Below are 21,625 nucleotides of genomic sequence, written 5' to 3' on the forward strand. Positions count from 1 at the left end.
CAGAGGTTTTCCAATTGCTTTGGATTCCCTCAGGCACATTTCTAAACTTTCTGAATCAGTTGACAGAGAAGGATGTAGCGTACCTGGATTTCAGTAAAGCCTTCGACAAGGTCCCCCATGACCTTCTGGCAAGGAAACTAGTCCAATGTGGGCTAGGCAAAACTACGGTGAGGTGGATCTGTAATTGGTTAAGTGGACGAACACAGAGAGTGCTCACTAATGCTTCCTCCTCATCCTGGAAAGAAGTGACGAGCGGAGTGCCGCAGGGTTCCGTCCTGGGCCCGGTCCTGTTCAACATCTTTATTAATGACTTAGATGAAGGGCTAGAAGGCATGATCATCAAGTTTGCAGACGACACCAAATTGGGAGGGATAGCCAATAGTCCAGAGGACAGGAGCAGAATTCAAAACGATCTTGACAGATTAGAGAGATGGGCCAAAACTAACAAAATGAAGTTCAACAGTGACAAATGCAAGATACTCCACTTTGGCAGAAAAAATGAAATGCAAAGATACAGAATGGGGGACGCCTGGCTCGAGAGCAGTACGTGTGAAAAAGATCTTGGAGTCCTCGTGGACAACAAGTTAAACATGAGCCAACAATGTGATGTGGCGGCAAAAAAAGCCAATGGGATTTTGGCCTGCATCAATAGGAGCATAGTGTCTAGATCTAAGGAAGTAATGCTACCCCTCTATTCTGCTTTGGTTAGACCACATCTGGAATATTGTGTCCAATTCTGGGCACCACAATTCAAGAGAGATATTGACAAGCTGGAATGTGTCCAGAGGAGGGCGACTAAAATGATCAAGGGTCTGGCGAACAAGCCCTATGAGGAGCGGCTTAGGGAACTGGGCATGTTTAGCCTGAAGAAGAGAAGGCTGAGAGGAGATATGATAGCCATGTATAAATATATGAGAGGAAGCCACAGGGAGGAGGGAGCAAGCTTGTTTTCTGCTTCCTTGGAGACTAGGACGCGGAACAATGGCTTCAAACTACAAGAGAGGAGATTCCATCTGAACATTAGGAAGAACTTCCTGACTGTGAGAGCCGTTCAGCAGTGGAACTCTCTGCCCCGGAGTGTGGTGGAGGCTCCTTCTTTGGAAGCTTTAAAGCAGAGGCTGGATGGCCATTTGTCAGGGGTGATTGAATGCAATATTCCTGCTTCTTGGCAGGGGGTTGGACTGGATGGCCCTTGAGGTCTCTTCCAACTCTTTGATTCTATGATTCTATGATTCTAAGTGACAGATTGCACTCCACTCTCAGTTTTCTCTTGCAGTGTGTGAATTCAGGGGGAGTGTTGTATGCATTCCCAAGCAAAAATATAGAAAAATCTCTGGGCTACTTTGAAAATAGCTTTTATCTTAGACTATCTGAGAATCCTGTACCGAAGGCACCAGGTTTTCACAGCAAGTAGATTGAAAAGGTTTTTCAAGGTCGGACATGAGGAGTTGGATGGGGAAAACAATGGCCCGTCATTCAGTTTCTGTGCACGGATTGAGGTAGACCATTCAAAATGGCACTATATCACAAACAAGAAGGATTTACCAGCAGGAATGGGGAAACCCAAATATTTGTGGGAATGTCGATATAAAGGAGACCCCCTTCCCCCAATGGCTTTGTGAGGATTGTATGTGCTCCAATTGACACATTTCTGGGGGAAAATGCAGAAATACAGGGCTGGGAATGAAATAGAGAGGCTAGAATCCGGAGGTAAAGGTAAAAGTTTTCCTTTGACATTAAGTCTAGTTGTGCCCAACTCTGGAGGGTGGTGCTCATCTCCATTTCTAACCCGAAGAGCCAGCGTTGTCTGAAGGTGCCTCCAAGGTCAAGTGGCCAACATGACTGCATAAAGCACTGTTACCTTCCCACAGAAGTGATACCTATTGATCTACTCACATTTGCAGGTTTTTAAGTACTAGGTTGGCAGATGCTGGGGCTAACAGTGGGAGCTCACCCTGCTCCCTGGATTCAAACCCCAACCTTTCGGTCAGCAAGTTCAGCAGCTTAGCAGTTTAACCCACTGCATCACCCATAGAGTCCGGAAACCAACAATTAATGCTGCAGTACTTTATTGCAGGTCCTAATTAGTGGCTTCAAAATGTTTACTAATTCACTTATATAAAGTGCACTGCAGCACTTCTTCCTGATAGGTATTGATTTAAATGTGTGCAGAGACGAATGAGAATTAAACCTAATTGCCATGATAATTAAAGCTAAGCAGTTCTTCACCCAGTTTTTGCTTTGATGTGAAGGAAACCAAGGAGCAGCAGGTAAACCTCCTGCTTTTCCTAATGGAAGAAGAAAAATTATACTTGATAGCAAATAAATACAATTACCCATTGACTAATGCAGAGGCTGATCTAAAAATGCACCAACCAAGCAACAACAAACAAAGAAAAACAGTGTGTAACTTATGCCTGAAATGTGATTATTATTCCAAACCAGGTGTGGGAGACAGCAGTATTTAAAATGACCAGTCAGGCTCCTAACAGCAGTGTTTTTCCTCCACTTCTTTGTTAAGCTCAATTGCCATGAGAAAATTGCAGCGGGGAGAGAATTAAAACATAAAGAACCATTCTGACAAATTTGCTCTGAATTCCGGAAGGATACAGGTCATCAGGCAAACATAAATATAGAGCTCCCTATGTTTTTAGCAGTTTAGCCTAATGTGAGCCCCCAATACCATGTAAGAGTGAGGTGTAGAGATAGGTAGAGCCATGTTTTCAGAAGGAAGGAAGGAAGGAAGGAAGGAAGGAAGGAAGGAAGGAAGGAAGGAAGGAAGGAAGGAAGGAAGGACTAAAATACTATTCTTAAAAAAATTTAACACACTGGACCAGAGTGTAAGAGTTCACCTTCAATTCGAGGAAATTGGGTACAGTTATCCAGTTAGGATGATTTTAAAAAATATATAATTGGCTTATATGCCAGCCAAAAACTTGTGCTAAGGAAGCTAAGGGACACATGGATAACTAGCTCATTTAATGAACCATTTTTCACCTCTGTATGTTTGCACTACAACTCTCCAACTACATTCTGAAATTGTATTTGACTAATGTATCATTTGGACTTTTGGATTTCCCTCCAGCTAATCCTTGTGAACTTCAGTGTCGTCCCGCAAACAACCACTTTTCAGAGAAAATGCTAGACGCTGTTATTGATGGCACACCTTGCTTTGAAGGAAACAACAGCAGAGACGTCTGTATTAATGGCATGTGTAAGGTATTGGGTATGTTTCCTTCTCTGAACATTTCATTTATAGATCAAGGTTGATGTCTTACATTGTGATGTTGCTCTGTATGTTCTTTAAATAGAGTTATCACATGCATCCATAGTTAAGGAATTTAGGGGTAAGTGTGAAGTTGGGCATGACCTGAGTGGATGCCTAATGGAGAAATTCATGGAAATTGAATATTTCCTGATGTGAGTTTGAGGGGATCCGAAACTTGTTCCTATTGAAGTTTCAACCCTGTATTCATTTTCTCAGGAGTTAACTTTAAACAAACATTTCATTTATTATATTTTACACCATCTTAAAACTATGGTAAGAAATATTTTAATTTCTTAGTAAAACTGTTATGAATATAAAATGGAAGAGGGAAGGAAGGAGATAAAAATGTGAGTAAACACGTATTGCAATATGCAGTCTGTGTTTCCCATGCACTCCAAGACTGATATTGTGGCTCATTCCTGCTAAACCCAGGAGATAGACTTTTGACCCTCCAATGAATGACTGGGGAGAATTTTTTCCCATTTCCCCACATTTTATAGGTGATTTTGAGCCCATACCCTTATGCTCCAAGAGATTATCCTTCATCCAGGCCTTTGTTCAAAGCAGAAAGTAATCAGATAGTTTGCTTTACTCATGTTTGTCTACAGCTCTTTTCTCTTGGGCCAAGCTGAGTCCATCAAAATGAGAATTTTGCATGCCTTTCCCCCACCTACTTCCCATACACACTGCAGAATTATAGCAGTTTGTGACCACTTGAACTGTCACTGTGAAGTCTTGGCTCTGCCTTTTCCTCTCCTCTGCTTCGGTTCCCCCTGTTTATTGGTTTTCCCAATAGTGTAGATGCCTTCCTTTGTATTAGTTTTTGGGTGAAGCATAACACCCTCCAGAGGCCAGCCTTAGTTGGTCTATTCCATTTCCCTGTATAGAGCTCTCTTGCTGGATTCCTCCCTTTTTTACAGTCACTGGAGGCTTGAGTGGTAATCCTAGGCCAAAGCAATCCCAAAACAGGCATCCTTAGCACCTGTATTCACCTGTTCAAAGGACACCAGAAGCTTATAACCAGCTTAAGCTTCGCAAGATAGAAGATTAAGATAGTTTGTAGGCAACAACTTGTACACCATTGCTTTGCACCAGAGGCAGAAGACTCCAGAGAGATGATTACAACCAGCAAAATCTCCTTTTGTAATGTATTATTTTAAGTTGCCTTATGATAGTCCCGGATGGCGTTAACCCTTTATTCATCTTGTCTAACTCATTTTGGTTATCTTTTCACCTTATTTAAAGTGCCTCTGTTTGCTAAGGGTCTTGATCTTATCAGAAAGTATACAGATAGCCCGCGAGTAAAGCCAGACACTATAGTTTTCCCAAAAGCTCAGGTGTGCCATCATAGTCATAGCTCCATCCTATGGAATGCTGGGGTTTGTATTTTGTTGTGCACCAGAGCTCTCTGATGGAGGAGGGCAAATATCTCTCAAAACTACAACTCTCGGGATTCCATAGCATAGAGCCAGTGTTTCTCAAACTGTGGTCCTCCTGGTGTTTTGGACTTCAGAAATCCCAGCCAGCTTACCTGCTGTTAGGAATTGTGGGAGTGGAAGTCCAAAACATCTGGAGGAACACAGTTTGAGAAACACTTCATTGAGCCATGCTAGTTAATGTGGTGTCAAATTGCTATAATTTTGCAGTGTGAAAACTGGAGAATCAGGTCCAGGCCCTGAATCTAGCAACTCTTCATCAATATCATGTTCCAAGATAAATGCCTGAAATAGAAGATGGCAGAGCACGAGCCTGGTTCCCAATAATTTATCATCCCTAAATCTGAGCTATCTGCAATTTTCAAAATGCTTTTAGAGGAAACTCAACCCAGAAAGATACCGAAGAATGTTGTCGTGAAATGAATTTCCTGATAGGGAGCCCAAAAGATCCCTCCAGGACTTTTGCAAGTTTTTAATAGGAACAGCCTTGAGGAGTAATAACACGTCACATGGACAGGTCTTGCAAATCCATCAAGCAGGTCTATTTGCTGAAAATTGGGCTTCAGGGATGATAGTTTTATGGGATGCCAAATAATTGCTTTGATGATGGCACAGATAAGTGGTCCTTTTCATTTATTTGTTACTGCTAAACTATTGTGACCTTTCCAATTCATTCATTGCTACAGATGATGGACAAATCATATAAAGCATGGGTTTTAACTCTGTTCCATATAGTAAGGTTTTGTGTTGTGGCATTTTGAAGATAATTCAAGAGAATAAAAGCCATCTTGTCCTAATAGCACTGTGATGACAACTTTCTCATGATCTCTAATAATCAACTTGTATCTGAATAAGTGAATAAACAATGAAATGACTAACTAGTGTGATGTAGCAGTGGTATAGTTTTAGAGCGTGGGAATTGTATTTCAATGGTTCAGTTCAGATTTTCACTCAGCTGTAAAGCTTGCTAGGGACCTTGGGTCAGGCATTACATTGTTTTTGGGATAAAATGAGGAGCAGATGGTATGCAGGACTTTTTGCTCCTTGGAGGAGAGGGGAGATATAAAAGTAATAATCCAAAAAATACTATCTATAGTACTATAGTTTCATAAGCTTGGCAGTGGAGAGTGCCCAACACAATTACTTCATGTGTTCCAAAAATCCTGTTCAGGCATGCACCTAAACTGTGGCCCTCTGGATGTTGTTGGTTTCTGGCTCTCATAAGTTCTACACAGCATAGGCAATGATGAGAAATTCCGGAAACTAGATTCGAACAATACCTGGTTACATAAGCCTCTTGTAGAAGTATGGTGGCAAACATTCTGGATCTGCCAGCTCCTTCATGTTCGCTCCACCCTCTTTGGCCACCAACTACACTTGGTTTGCTTCCTTAACAGATGCCATTGCCCCAATTATGATGCAGAAGGGGTTGAATAGCAAGGTCTAAAAAGGTGTTCTGTTCACAATAGTAGTACAATTCAGAACTCTGGTAGAGTAAAATACAGCATATAGACATCTCAACAGTGTATGGGCTACATAAGGTCATCTGGAGTGAGGTACTCTGGATCAGCTCCAGGGACCCCACACAACCAGCCTCCAATCTGGCTCAGAATTCGCATCACTATCCTTACCATTCCCATCACATCTTCAGCTTAGTGGTGACCTCCAATTGCAGAATTGATGGTAGTTATTATCCATCACATGTATTGACTCTGGCTGGATGAAGCATCAGAGCAACGCAAGAGAAGAGAGGATGGAAAGGAAGAATCACCCCTTCTTTCCCACCTCTGTTTTCTCATTGCTCTGGCACTCCATCCAATTCTATTTCATGTGACAAGCCACGATGCCCAGTGGTCACTGCCTAGCTGAAGACACAATGAGATGGTAAGTGCAATTCCTTGCTTCCAAACCACCCGATCCCAGGGAAAGCACAATGGCTGTGGCCCAGTGGTGACTGTTTGAATCAGAGCTGGCTCAGTTATAGACATACTCAAAGTGCACGTGAGCCCCAGAGCTTTGGGGCATCTGCATCCCCAAATTTAGGGTTAAGCACCTTGCTGGACATTGGGGTGGCATTGTGTGTCATGTGGATGCTACAAAGTCCATTAACCATCAGCCCACCCCACTTGCCTTGTGTAGATGGGTCCAGAAAAGGCAGAAACTAACACACATTGCCATTCATGCTTCCACCACTCCCCCCACCCTTATAAATTTAAGGTCTTGTGTGCCCTGGCAAATGCCCAACCAGGATCATTATGTTACTGGGATAAGGATAGAAAGAAATATGGGGGAAGGCAGCTCTGTGCTTTTGATAATGTTCCGATGTGTCCTTGCAATGCTGTCCCCTATCTCATGCTCCCATAGACTCCCCGCACCTTATTTATTAATCACTAAAGACAATTTTTTGCTTCATATACAGGTTGAAACAGATGAAAACTAGAGTTTCAATAATGTACGAATCACTAAAAGACCACAAAATCCCCATGAAACAGGTTGCCATCCCAAAAGTGAAACCAATACTCTACTTCTGTTGCCATGACATTATACAGAGCTACAAATAATCTTTGCAGAAGTAAAGCAACCGTGCTAAAACCATACCCTTTTAACTGTTCATTTGGCACTATGTAGCTTTTCAGTTGAAGGTGTTTGAAAGCATATAAATGGATGAATGCAATTACTTATTTAATAGGTTTCTATTCTACCATTCCATTTTTAAAAATCGCAGATTTTGAAATAATGGAGTGAAAGGATGTGCTAAAATGCAGGATTGCATGCAATATTGGACAGCACAATTAGTTTATTTATAAACAAATGTATAATAAATGTAATAATTATGAAAAAAAAGAAATGCTTCCTCTACAAACTTTAAATCTTGAAATATCCTGAGCCATAAGTACAAGTGAAGCATAGTACAAAAGATGAAAACAAATAAAGCCTAACTCCATAGCTAGTTCACGTTAAAGTAGATTCGCTGTATGACTTGTTGAATAGTAAGTCAGGACATGTGTAAATCCTTTTGGTTCAATTGGTCTCTCATATTTAGGACTAATAACTGTATTTAACATATAAATAGATATCTGCCTAGCATAGAAAAGTCTTAAGTCCTTCCCAGGTAAGCCTCCTTAAGTGACCATCCCATAGGCAGTATACATCAGATCAGAACTTGGGAAAGTTAACTTTATGGAGGGCAGTTCCCCAAATTCATCATTCAGCGTGGCCACTGGTTTTGCTGTGGTCCTGATGATCTGAAACCTATGTTTTCCAAGCTCTGCCTTAGATCAAGTAACTCTTTGATGACCTCGGTGACGAGGTCATCAAACAGTGCTTTTCTTTCTGATGGTGGAAGACAGAGAAATGAAAGACCAGAGTTACTTCTTTTGTAATTTTGCAGTCCAATTGGCTTTCATAATACAGTTTCCCTAAAGGTTTCTTCTGTCATTACAAATCGCCTTCTTATGGCCGTGGCAGCCAAATAAGCAAGGGAAGTCATTCTACTTGCTGTTTGTTGATTCAGTACTGAACTGGGAGAAGCAAGTTATTTCTTCTTCCCTGGACACGGATTTCAGGTTTTCAAAGATATTGCATTTCTTTGAAAATAAATGCCTACAAAGAAATAAGACACCCTCCCTCTTTCCCCCACTTCTGTGATTCTATGAAAATTGGTACCAGTAATGGGACCAGTATTTTAAAGTTTTGGCATCCATGAGAGGTTCTTGAATCAAATCCCAGCAGATATTGGGGGTTCTTTGTAAAGGTGGAAGTTTCAGAAGAGTTTGTTCAGTCATACCTTTCCAGGTGCTCAGCTCACTTACTAAGAACAAGGCTCCCTTCTCTTAGCTGTAATTCAGTATGTGTGTGTAAGGGAGAATTAACATGCCACAGGAATCTTCACTGTTATTAACATTAAAGATTTTTAAAAGCCTATTTCCAAAATCAATGAAACATCAACTGATTAAGAAATAACAGACAGTTGATTATGCAAGCGTCCTTTGAAGTCGTTGCACTTTCATGTCTGATTCCAAAAGCAGCTGATTAAAAAAAGAGGGAAGCATTTGAGAGAGGTCTATTGCTAAAATTCCAGGTAGCAGGAGTACTTGTCTTGAAGGATAAATGTGTTCCCAGTACATTGGGTCCTCAATATATAGTGGGGTTTGATTCCAGGATCCCCCCCATAGATACAAACCCCAATGGATGCTCTAGTTCCATTATATTCAGTGGTGTAGAAAAATGGTGTTCCATATATAAAATCAGGATTTGCTTTTTGGATTTCCAAAAACATTTCAAGCCATGGTTGGCTGAATTTGGGGATAAGGAGGAACAGCTGTATTGAGATGCTTTCTGACATGAATGCAGTTGGATATCATTAGTAGCTCCCCATGTGGGCACACTTATTATAGAAGTAGAAGCAGAGCTAGGTTAGAAGAGTGCTCTCCTATCTTCTGCCCAGCAATGTTGTTTTTTGATTCCACCCTAAGTAGTAGAGTTGCCAATTCAGGCCTTGAGGTTTCCAAGCAGCACCTGCGATGCCATTAAGTGTTATGAATCAACTACCAACCACAATCATCCACAGTTTTGTCATTCAAACACACATCTTATTAGCAGGCCCAAATAAAGTATATTCATTGACTCAGTTGTTGAATAAAGGTTGAGTTTCCCTTATCAACAATTCCCAAATCCTCCAAAATTGTCCACATGGGAGGCTGAGATATGACACCTTTGCTTTCTGATGGTTCAATGTTAATGACTTTGTCTCATGTACAGTACTGTTTAAAATATTTTATAATGTTATGATCAGACTATGTGGATAAAGTGTATAGGAAACATAAATGAAATGTATATTTATACTTGGGTCCCCTCTCCAAGATGTCTCATTATGGATGCATATGTAAAGAAAAGTATTCAAAAATCCACAAACATCTGAAATCTGAAACTTTTCTGGTTTCAAACATTTTGGATAAGGAATACTCAACCTGTAACAAATAGTCAACATATTGTTGAAGGCTTCCATGACTGGAATCACTGGGTTGTTGTAGGTTTTTTGGGCTATATGGCCATGCTCTAGAAGCATTCTCTCCTGTGAGGTCTCTGAGGATGCCTGCCATAGATGCAGGCGAAACATCAGGAGAGAATGCTTCTAGAACATGACCATATAGCCTGAAAAATCTACAGCAACCCAAATTGTCACCAGTTATATAAATCCCATTAAATCAATGGGTCTAACCAGACATGGGGAAACTTTGGCCCAGGTGTTTTGAACTTCAACTCCCATAATTCCTAACAGCTGGTAGGCTGTTTGGAATTGTGGGAGTTGAAATCCAAAACATCTGGAGGGCCAAAGTTTCCCCATACCTGTTCGAACCCAATAAGGACTAACAGTAGACTTTAGGCTAGGGTCTTTTTCAAACTTAGGGATTCTTAAGCAGGGTACTTTCTCAGGTTGTGGTTTCACAAAGCCATCGGTCTCTTTTGGGGCAAACAGTAAAATCTTTTTCCTTTTTTGAAGCCAGTGGAGTCCAGGATCAGTCCCACCAGAGAGATAGTGAAAAGTAAGATCTGTGTTGACATGTGCATTTTTCTATTTTGAATAATTGATTTGTGAAAATGTGAAACAGTGAAATTGTCAGTGATTAGTTAGTTTTGTCACAAATACAATATTTCTTCTCAAAGTGTTTTTTTTTTCCTTTTCAGACGGTTGGCTGTGATTATGAGATAGATTCCAATGCAACTGAAGATCGATGTGGGGTTTGTCAAGGGGATGGGTCCTCCTGCCAGACAGTGAAGATAACATTCAATCAGAGTGAAGGATTAGGTAAAGATTTTTTCCATATCACTTTGCTATCTCAGTTTAGTAAACAATAGCTGCTGAAATGCTCTCTGTTGGGAAAAAAGGGGGAAAGCTGCCAGCTCTAAGAACCATGTAATCAGCTGGGAGGTATGTGTATGTGAGACATCCAAGATAGAGCACTAGAAAATATTAATATTTAGTCATGAAATAAAAGGTGAAACACAGGTAGTAGGAACAAGATCTTTGAAGTTTGCTCTGATGGTTTTTGTCCTGCTTATAAAAGTTATGAGCATCCAGGTTATCCTATTAGAAATGCTAGAGTAACACCTTTGTTCAGATCAATTAATTTATTTATTGTGTCAGAAGAGAACCGAGGGTATAGTTGTAATGTATTTAAAAAAACAAAGTTTAAAAACTTGTCATTATACTAAAAGTTCTTTGACCAGTGGCTGGCCATTAGGAGTGCCTCTGGTGTTGCTATAAGAAGATCCTCCATTGTGCATGTGGCAGGGCTTAGACTGCGTTGTAATAGGTGGTCTGTGGTTTGCTCTTCTCCACACTGTCATGTTGTGGACTGCACTTTGTGGCCGCATTTCTTAAGGTTGGCTCTGCATCTCGTAGTGCCAGAGCGCAGTCTGTTCAGCGCCTTCCAAGTTGCTGAGTCTTCTGTGTTCAGGAGGGAGTCTCTCATTCGGAATCAGCCATGGCCTTTGGTTCTGGGTTTGAGCCTGCCACTTTTGGACTTTTGCTTGCTGAGGTGTTCCTGCAAATATCTCTATAGATCTTAAAAAACCTATTTCTTGATTTAAAGGAAGGAGCCTGAGGCTGTTGACATGCTGGCTGATATCCGAACAGGGGATGGGTTGGAGATGTCACTGCCTTGGTTCTTTCATTGTTGGCTGCTACTTCCAAGATGACAGGTGGTGCAATATCGGCTAAACAGTATAATGTCTCCAGTGGTGTGGGACATAGACATCCTGTGCTAATGCAGCATGTCTCATTAAGAGCCACATCCATTATTTTAATGTGGTGAGATGTGTACCACACTGGGCATACATATTCAGCAGCAGAGAAGCATAGTGCAAGGGCAGATGTCTTCACTATGTCTGGTTGTGATCCCCAGGTTGTGCCAGTCAGCTTTTGTATGTTATTATTTCTAGCACTCACTAGCAGTTCTTGTAAGTCAGAGCACGGTCCAGGGTCACTCCCAAGTATTTTGGTGTACTGCAATGCTTTCAGTAGGATTCCTTCCCAGCTAATCCTCAGAGCTCAAGATGCTTGTCTGTTTTTAAGATGAAAAACTTATGTTTGTGTTTTAGATGGATTAGGAATCAGCTGGTTTCCCCTGTAATAGACAGTGAGAACACCTAAAGCTTTGGAGAGCTTCTATTCAACCATTTCAAAGCTCCCTGCTTGGGTGGTGATGGCACGATCATCAGCATAGATGAAACTCAGACCAATTAAATTGTGACCATTAGGTTTTGAAATTACCAGAATATTGAACAGGAAAGAAAAGGTGTAATTTTAATATGTGCAATAGGGCTTTATATAAGAACTCTGTCAGGAAGTAACTGTTTAGATTTTGAGCAAAATTCCTGAAAGTCTTATTTTATACCAGTAAAAAATATGCAACTGTATAAAATTTATATAGAAATAGGATGATTTGGAAGAGTTTACCACTTTGTTTACATTCTTCACATTTGGCTTAAACATTTTTTATTTCTAAGAATAGGTTCTCACTTCAGCCAGATAAGAATACCAAGAGATTAAAAAAAAAACATTTTAGCTGCAGTGAAAAGTTGTCTGGGGGCTTAAAACTACAAAACACACACTCTGAACAAAACTAAGCATTTGTTCATTTTGCTATGGAAATTACAAAGCATACCTTAATACGTCACAGCTACACCACTAATTAATAGTTCACATTTCTTTGGACCTGCATACTTGGCAGGCTATGTGGGTCCATCCTTAATGAACCTCTATTTCATAATTTCTACTTCATTAGCATGGTGACCCCATATCTGGAGGTGAGTATTTTCATAGGGTAATGAGCAAAAGTGTACAAAAGATTTTCTGTGGTCTTTTTGTGCCAGTTCCCAATTCCACCTACTTCTGGCACTGTCTGTTCTTTACATTCTGTGGTTGTCAAACTAGACATAAACAGAAGGATGCAGTGCAGATTTCTTCTATCTGGGTCATAAGAGAGATGGCATAAGGGAAAGGCAAGTCAACCTTTTTTTCCTTAAATTAACACCCCTAACCAGGAGCACACATCCCAGTTCTTCCCAATTTGTTTTCCCAGTTCACCCCATCATTCCCTCCTGTGGCATGAAAAATTTATAGATTATAGGTGTCACAAGTCCCATGTTGACCATGTTTAGCCAAGGACACAAAGAATTCACATCCTTGCATTTTTACCTGTTTTCCATGCTTGTGTTGCTTTGCCATTATCACTGAAGTCTCTAGGGCAATGATTCTCAACCTGTGATTCCCCTGGTGTTTTGACCTACAACTCCCAGAAATCTCAGCCAGTTTATCAACTGTTAGGATGACTGAAGGCCAAAACATCTGGGGCCCCAGGCCGAGAACCACTTCTCTAGGAAGAAATGCACAGGGGCCTACATTGCATATTCATCAGAAGTACTCCACTTAGACAGAAAAAATGAAATGCAAAGATGCAGAATGGGGGACACATGGCTTGAGAACAGTACATGTGAAAAAGATCTTGGAGTCCTCGTGGACAACAAGTTAAACATGAGCCAACAATGTGATGCGGTGGCAAAAAAAAGCCAATGGGATTATGGCCTGCATCAATCGGAATATAGTGTCTAGATCCAGGGAAGTCAGGCTACCCCTCTATTCTGCCTTGGCTAGACCACATCTGGAATACTGTGTCCAATTCTGGGCACCACAATTGAAGGGTGATGTTGACAAGCTGAAATGTGTCCAGAGGAGAGCAAATAAAACAATCAAGGGTCTGGAGAACGAGCCCTATGAGTAGTGGCTTAAAGAGCTGGGCATGTTTAACCTGAAGAAGAGAAGGTTGAGAGGAGACATGATAGTCATGTATAAGTATGTGAGAAGAAGTCATAGGGAGGAGGGAGCAAGCTTGTTTTCTGCTGCCCTGGAGACTAGGAAGCAGAACAATGGCTTCAAACTACAAGAAAGGAGATTCCACCTGAACATTAGGAAGAACTTCCTGACTGCGAGAGCTGTTCAACTCTCTGCCCCGGAGTGTGGTGGAGGCTCCTTCTTTGTAGGCTTTTAAACAGAGGCTGGATGGTCATCTGTCAGGGGTGCTTTGAATGTGATTTTCCTACTTCCTGGCAGGGGTTGGACTTATTTATTGAGACACTTCATCTAAGATACGGAGCAGAAAGTGAACCCTGAGAGGGAAGTAGGAAAGTAAATTAACAAAGAGCATCTTGGAAAGCTACAGCAACAAATCAATAAAACCTTGCACTCCTTTTCTCTTAACTTGAGCTGAACTCACCCCATCTCCTACCTGGAGATTATTCACAAAAACTGGAATGTAGGATAGATGTCTTCAAATCATCTGCCAACTCATGGTGACTCCATTAATTTCACAGTATTCTTTTTAGGCAAGGAATGCAATATAATCCTCATGTCCATGGTGCTGATACCCATGATTTCACTTACCCACGATCCATGGTTACCACCACTAGCCTAGATATTTCCTCACCTTTTCCTCAGGCAAGTTGGGGGAAAAGAAAGCACCACACCACAGCTCATCTTTCTTTCCTGCCTTTCCAGTGGGTCTTAGCAAGCTCCACATGCATCACTTTTCATTTTTCCAGGTTGGTGACCACAAGATCTTAGGCAGGATGTTGTTTCAACACTGCTTATACAGGATGCCTTGGTATTTGCATGGGCAACCCATCTGCCAGAGATAGGATGCTGTCAAGGGCAGCAAGTCTCCATGTCCTTGGTCACCAGAGAGAGAGAGAGAGAGAGAGAGAGAGAGAGAGAGAGAGAGAGAGAGAGATAGGAAGCTTAGAAGGAACCTGTGTCTCTTTACATGGGTATGAGAGGTGTGTGGCTCTTTGCTCGCCTGAGAAAGGTATAAACAGCCATGGGAATTGGTGCCTCTTTCCCAGGAGAGTAAGGAGAAAGGTATGACTTGTTCAGCTGAGTGTGGGACAGACACCTGGTTCCCCAGTGCCCCCAACTTTGACATGTGGCCGCATGGGAGCCATGAAGGAAGGACCCTGGCTAGTGGTAGACATGGCACTGGAGCCCTAGGTGTCTCTGTGCAGCTCTTTGACCTCAAACTGGCCCTGGTGTTCAAGGGGAACACACTGTGCTTCAATGCAAGAGTCTTTCCTTTTACTACTCTACCATTTGGAGGGCAGTAGGAAGGTGGGTTGTGGATATTTCCACAAACAATTTGCTTTTAACCTGCAGTTTTTTTGCGCACGAAGTTCTGAAATGTATCCCCTGTGGATACAGTGGTCATGTTGAACTCAGAAGTGGCTTTTGTCAGTTTCTTCCTCTGAATATAGTCTATGTTGTTGCTGTTTGTTCGTTCAGTCACTTCCGACTATTTGTGACCTCATGGACCAGCCCACACCAGAGCTTCAAGGATACCATCCATCCATCTTGCCCTTGATCGGCCACTCTTCCTTTTTCCTTCCATTTTCCCTAGCATCATTATCTTCTCCAAGCTTTCTTGTCTTCTCATTATGTGGCCAAAGTACTTCATCTTTGCCTCTAATATCTTTCCCTCCAGTGAGCAGTCGGGCTTTATTTCCTGGAGTATGGACTGATTTGATATTCTTGCGGTCCAAGGCACTTTCAGAATTTTCCTCCAGCACCCCAGTTCAAAAGTGTCTTTCTTCCTTCGCTCAGCCTTCCTTATGGTACAGCTCTAAATATATAGCCTATAGGACCTGGTATTTACTGGTAGCCTCCCATCCAAGGGCTTACATTGCTAGTTTCTAGGATCAAACAGGATCTGGTGTCATTAAGATATTTATACTTGGGCAAGGCCATGAAATCTGGCAATGATAACCAAGGGACATCTATCCATCTTACCTCAAAGATCAAATAGGTCTTAAAGGAGAGGGCAAGCAAATAGGCCCAATCTTGTTTATTCTGTGATCCCTTTGAGTTTTAAATTCCATTCACCCCAGTTAACTGAGATATCTATAATAATCAAACTTCATCCATAGCAAAATTTTCATGCAAGACTGATTGAACAGACCATTACAGCTTTTGTTATGAATGTGAATGCATAACTGCATCAAGTACCAGTTGTTACTTATGTATGCATGACTCATTCTAACTATAGTTGGGAAAGGGCCAGTGTTTTCAGCTGCTGTTTCATTCCTATTTTTACAAAAGCTACCATTTCTCTCCTCACAAGAGCTTGATTAAAATAAGAAAAATAAGGGAGAAAGCGGATGCCCTTGAGATTAGACATTACTAGGACATTTTTTGGGTAAAACAGATTAAATATTGAACACTGAATCTAGATATGATTCTGTTCTTACCCAAACACTTTCCCAGTAGTATCTAATTTTTTAAAGATTTCGTAAGGTTTTTATTTTGTACTTATTTAAGGGAGAGTGGAAAGGTAGTGATTTCGTTTTGTCATGCTAGACACCTCATTCCGTCTGTGGAGTTTTCAGCAGCTTTAAAGTTCCATGGGCCCCATGTTACCGAATAAAATTATGTAGTGATAAGACTCAGAGGCTGAATATAAGCTGATAGGTCTTCAGCATATTTATCAAAAATCCCCAAACCAGAATTTGCACACAAGGCTGCCATCCATTGAGAGAGCAGGTCCAAAGAGGTCATTCCATTTCTGATGGAATGTGGTAATAAGGACAATTTTGTAGCTGCCTACAAAACACCATACATCTGGTTTTCTCTGATAATTTTTTCCATTTAAAACACTATTGGGAAGCACATTTTTCTCTTTTTTACAATTACATGCACTTATTATTTATACCCTGCCATGAATATTTTTTATTTCCTCTGCTTTTTGTGGATGGATTTTTTCTAAGTATTTGGATAAGTTGTTAAAATGAAACCTAGGTTTTAAAGTGTAGGAACTTTCAAAGGTGCCCCTTGACAGAGTCACTCATATTCCACTTTGAGCTTGATGCCAGTATTGATTGGGGAAGAGGGGAAAATCGAATTCCTAGTTCTCAACAAGCAGGTATCTTGCCAAGATAATTGTTATTATACTGCCACAAGAGTTTTTCACACTTGAGGGCTTTTTGCATGAAATCCCTTTATTTCTGCATAGAGATCTGGGTAAGTAAAGGTAAAGGTTTCCCCTGACATTCAATCTAGTCATGTCCGACTCTGGAGGGTGGTGCTCATCTACTTTTCTAAGCCAAAGAGCCAGCGTTGTCCGTAGACACCTCCAAGATCATGTGACCAGCATAACTGCATGGAGCGCCGTTATCTTCCCGAATAAATGGTACCTATTGATCTACTCACATTTGCATGTTTTCGAACTGCTAGGTTGGCAGAAGCTGGCCTAACAGCAGGAGCTCACCCTGCTCCCCGGATTCGAACCGCCAACCTTTGCACCAAAAACCCATTGTTTTCCAGTCAGCAGTACATTTTAGCAGAACACACTTTCTTCTGTGCAAATCCCTTTTTTTGGGGGGGGGGGCTAAATATCCTGTTATAAGGCCCTGCTCATGATCCCGCCCGCGTCGCAAGCGCGTTTGGTGGGGACTCGAGACAGGGCCTTTTCTGTGGTGGCCCCCCGACTCTGGAACGCCCTCCCAAGAGATCTTAGACAGGCCCCTACCCTGGCAGTCTTCAGAAAGAACTTGAAGACCTGGCTGTTCCGATGTGCCTTCTCAGATTAGGAACCTCCAATACCAAGTCCTAGAAGCACTTTAGTAGCACTAAGATCACTGCACACCGCACACTGCACTTACTTTATAATCCTACATACCTCCTGCCACATCAGCACTTTTAATCTTGTACCCATTACTCTGGCCTGACCCAGTTTTATAGTGTCTCATTGTATTGTTTATTGTTGTTGTTTATTCTGCTTAACTGTTTTTAATTTGCTTTAGGTATTGTATTGTTGTATTGTGTTTTGAGGCCTTGGCCTATGTAAGCCGCATCGAGTCCTTCAGGAGATGCTAGCGGGGTACAAATAAAGTTATAATATAATAATAATAATAATAATAATAATAATAATATAAATTTTGTAAAATCAAGTATGTGTACAAATAAATTTCTTTTTGCAAAATATTTTCAAAAACCATTGACAATGCAAGGAATTTTTGCTCCGTAGGGAGAAAACATTTGAATTTATCCATTATTGCATGTTTGAATAAAATAAGTAATTCATTAAAGCCCTGATATTGGCACTATTTGAGTTCAATAAAGCAAAAAGAATTATGGTGGCATGGTCTGACTTATGTTTTTCTAATTTTTGAAAAGGATGTCAGCCATCATCTCTAAAACCTCTGTAGTTCCATAGATTCCCATAGCTCTCCAAGGTAGTAGCTTCTAATCTGGATGCACTTACATGGGACTAAACCTCAGCATTACATTAATACTTTTGACTATGTAAATATGCGCTGGATTATATGATATGGATCCAAAGATTAGGAATGTAAATATTTGCTTTGCTTGTTCTCATATGCAAGTGTGAAGCATTTCAAAAGTTTTCTCCGTACTGGGTGACATGAGAACCCGTGTGCATTTTTCATGATGACTGTGACCCTTCCTCAAGGAGACATGGCATAAAGTTCTCTCCAGGACTATGCCATGTTCACTGGTGGAAAAAACAACTTTTATATTGCTTTCTTCCCCATTTAGGGGCTGGTGGAGATGGAGCAACAGCCAAGAAGTACCTGGCATTGTGACTGTAGCCAAACACAGAAGAAGGCCATCTTCTGGGACCTTCAGATGAACCCTGGGACATCTTAAGGATGTCTCCAACATTATGCATCTGATCATAGTCACATAGCCAGACACTTCTTGATCACCTCTGTTCTCCACCAACCACTACATAGACATGTCAATGGTGATGGCACCAAGAGAAAGGTGGCCTTTCAAGGTATTTTGTTCATTGCAGAAGAAAGGTAAATAATTCCAGCCTCCACAACAACCAAAACAACACACTCAAAGACTTAGGTTTGATTCCCACTTTATTCACTAAGAAGAATGCATTTTTGTGTATCCCAAGTTTTTTGTGCAAACAATCCTCCCTTCCCAGTAAATCCTGGAATGCTAAAAATTTCATGACAGTTGACCATTCTGTTGACATGGGTGACACTGAAGAATTAATGCAGCTTGAAACCATTTGAACTGTCATGTCTCAAAGCTGTGAAATCAAGGGAGTTCTAGTGAGGTAAGACATCCACATTCTTTCAGAGAAAACTAAAGAACTGGCAAAAGCACAACTGCCATGGTTTCATAGCACTGAGCCATGGCATTCATTCTGTCAAGATAATTTTTTCCTGTCAGCTATGAGTACATGTGTGAGTGTTCTTCATATCATAACAAAGAGTCCTAAATACACTTGGTAGGAACATTGGACATCTGTAGCTGCTGTAAACACATGAATGAGAGGATACAAGGCTCATCCACAAAACTCTGTAAGCCCCTCACATATTGTCGCAGTGCATTTGGGAGGGATTATTTGAACTCAATTAAGATCAATAATTGAGTGGGATATTGCTGCAGCAGAATTGAAACTAGCTACAGAAGATCACTTAAAGGGAGGCAGAAATTAGACAAATGTGATTCTGATCTGCAACAGCCACCATTGTTTTGCATTGTTAATAGTACTTTCTGATAGTCATATGCACAAAATCCATTTCTCCCATTACATTAGTTTATTTTGTTCATTTGGAGGCATGGAATGGAAAAGCCTCTCCCAAGATGAAAATAAACTTAATGCAAAAGCAGGCAGGAGTGGATCCAAGCAAACCAAGCCTACTTTTCGGCATCACAGTTTTAAAGGAGAGAAGAAGGATTGCTCTCAGGGTAAAAACTTGCCAGCTCCACCACCATTTCTCACTCCTATTTCCCTCATCACTGTGTGATGTACAGGCCCAAAGCACCAGCACCTGCCAGGGCCTGCAGTTGGGCACTGGGTAAGAGGCATTTGGATGCAGGCCTTGTCAGGCATGGGTTCTTTGGGCGTGCATGCCACACATGCAGTCTCCTTGGAAAAAGAGTGCATGTGTGGTGTGGAGACCCAGAAAGCACCCATGCCTGCCAGTACCTTTCTGGGCCTACACAGCTACGGAGCAAGGCCACCAGCAAATGCAATGGAGGGCAAGTCCTGGCAAGCAGCCTGCATATGCAGCATGTTCCAACCCCACACCAAGGATCCCACTGTGGGTCCACCCCCAACTCCAATGAAGAGACCTCAGCAGTGGCGCAAGGTAGGTTTCCCAATTGAAGGGGGAAATGGCAGCGGAGCCATCAATCCCTCTTCTCTCCTCTATCGCTGTCTTGGGGATTTTCTTAATTTTCTAGTGGGGATTTGTCAAAATTTCAGACTAGAATATGTTGTGTTGATATGAACCAATAGTGTCATTAATTAGGATACAGCCAACCCTTTGTTCAGTTTTAAGTTTAAATCTATAGACATTTTCAAGGGCAGTGAATCAGGGAAAAATCACCAACTGTCAAATTGAGTGGTCAGTTCACAACTCTATCATCTTGGAAAAGTAACACATTATTGTTACTTTCCTACCTCTGAGAATCCTTGCCATAGATGCAGGCGAAACGTCAGGAGAGAATGTCTCTAGACCATGGCCATATAGCCTGAAAAAATCTACAACAACCCAAAGTAACACATTGTTTTTTGGTTATAATTTTCCCCATTTAGTATTACATTTGGAAGCAAGACAATTATTTGTGGGATCCCCATTATAACCTCCAGAACTAATGGTATTAAACATTTCAAGTTTAAATTAGCCTGTCATTTTGATAGCAGAGTTTTGCCTTATAGTCTTTGTTATCATGTCCTTCCCTTGCTCAAGAGTTTCATTTTTCAAAGCTTGTCATGTAGCTTTTGAACCATAATGAACAATATCTCCAGTAACAATCCAACATCTGGATGGCAACAGTTGGTTCCCAGCTGTGTTTAATACCATTAGTTCTGGAGGTTATAATGGGGATCCCACAAATAATTGTCTTGCTTCCAAATGTAATACTAAATGGGGAAAATTATAACCAATGGGATAGAATTGAGAACTTTAGGGAAGTAAGAGGAAGGAATGGAGCATCTTAGATGAGGGAAGCATTTATTCTCTAGCATTTTGTTAAAGGCTTTGTGTAATGGCTCATTGCACCTTCATATTTTTCATTGTGTTTTAGTAGTGATACCCAAACTCTGATCCTCCTGATACGTTGAACTTCAAGTCCCAGCAGTCTCAGCTATTTTGGTCAATGAAAAGAAATTCTGGGAGCTAAACACATTGAGTTTTGGGAATCACTGCTTCTGATCACACCAAATAGATACTTTCAGTTCAAGATAGGAAAGAATAGAGGAGTGGGAAGCAGTGGGTGAACGTGTGGTTGTTTCAATTAAATGTACTGAGGCTGTTACAGTAGGACACAGGATCCAGGAATTGTGCCAAAGTCTTCATGACTGAATCATTTAAATTAACCAACTCTGCACTAAGTTGTGCATTCATTCATTTAAAACCTTGCGATTGATATTAAAAAGGCACATGTAATTATCTGGCACCAGCTGTTAATAACATTTAATACATATATTTAGAAGGAGTAAAACTGGCATCCCTCCTTTATTCAAAGACTGGAGGAAAACCCTTGCTCTTTACATTGCTCCAAAACAGAGAATGCCCTTTTCCTCAAATATTTTTATTCATATGCAACTGCACCATCACATATTATTGTAAAATCCTCTAAGAAAACATATGAAATTATGTGCAGATTAAGTAGACTGATGTCTGTACTCTCACAATGTAAAGAAAATCTTAAGAGTTTTTACACAGAATGGGGAAACAAAAGAAGAGAATTCAGTTATGTAGCTTTAGTAATTAACAGTTTAAAACAGTGGTTCCCAACCTTTTTTGACCAAGGACCACTTTGACTAGGGACCACTCCCCAACATTAGTACCAAAAGGATTATGAATCTGTTTTTGGTCATCTTTA

The 21,625-nt window shown here is 41.0% G+C and overlaps 1 protein-coding gene across 1 annotated transcript in view; it reads left to right on the forward strand.

The window, feature by feature from the left end:
• Positions 1-21,625, forward strand: part of ADAMTS12 (ADAM metallopeptidase with thrombospondin type 1 motif 12) — a 216,923-nt gene that overhangs the window by 153,390 nt on the left and 41,908 nt on the right. The window contains exons 13-14 of the mRNA XM_060761364.2: positions 3,086-3,219; positions 10,393-10,513. Of these exons, the coding sequence (XP_060617347.2) occupies positions 3,086-3,219; positions 10,393-10,513 (255 nt within the window). The remainder of the gene's footprint in view (positions 1-3,085; positions 3,220-10,392; positions 10,514-21,625) is intronic.

This window comes from Anolis sagrei, chromosome 2 (assembly GCF_037176765.1).
Source record: "Anolis sagrei isolate rAnoSag1 chromosome 2, rAnoSag1.mat, whole genome shotgun sequence".
Lineage (NCBI taxonomy): Eukaryota > Metazoa > Chordata > Lepidosauria > Squamata > Dactyloidae > Anolis > Anolis sagrei.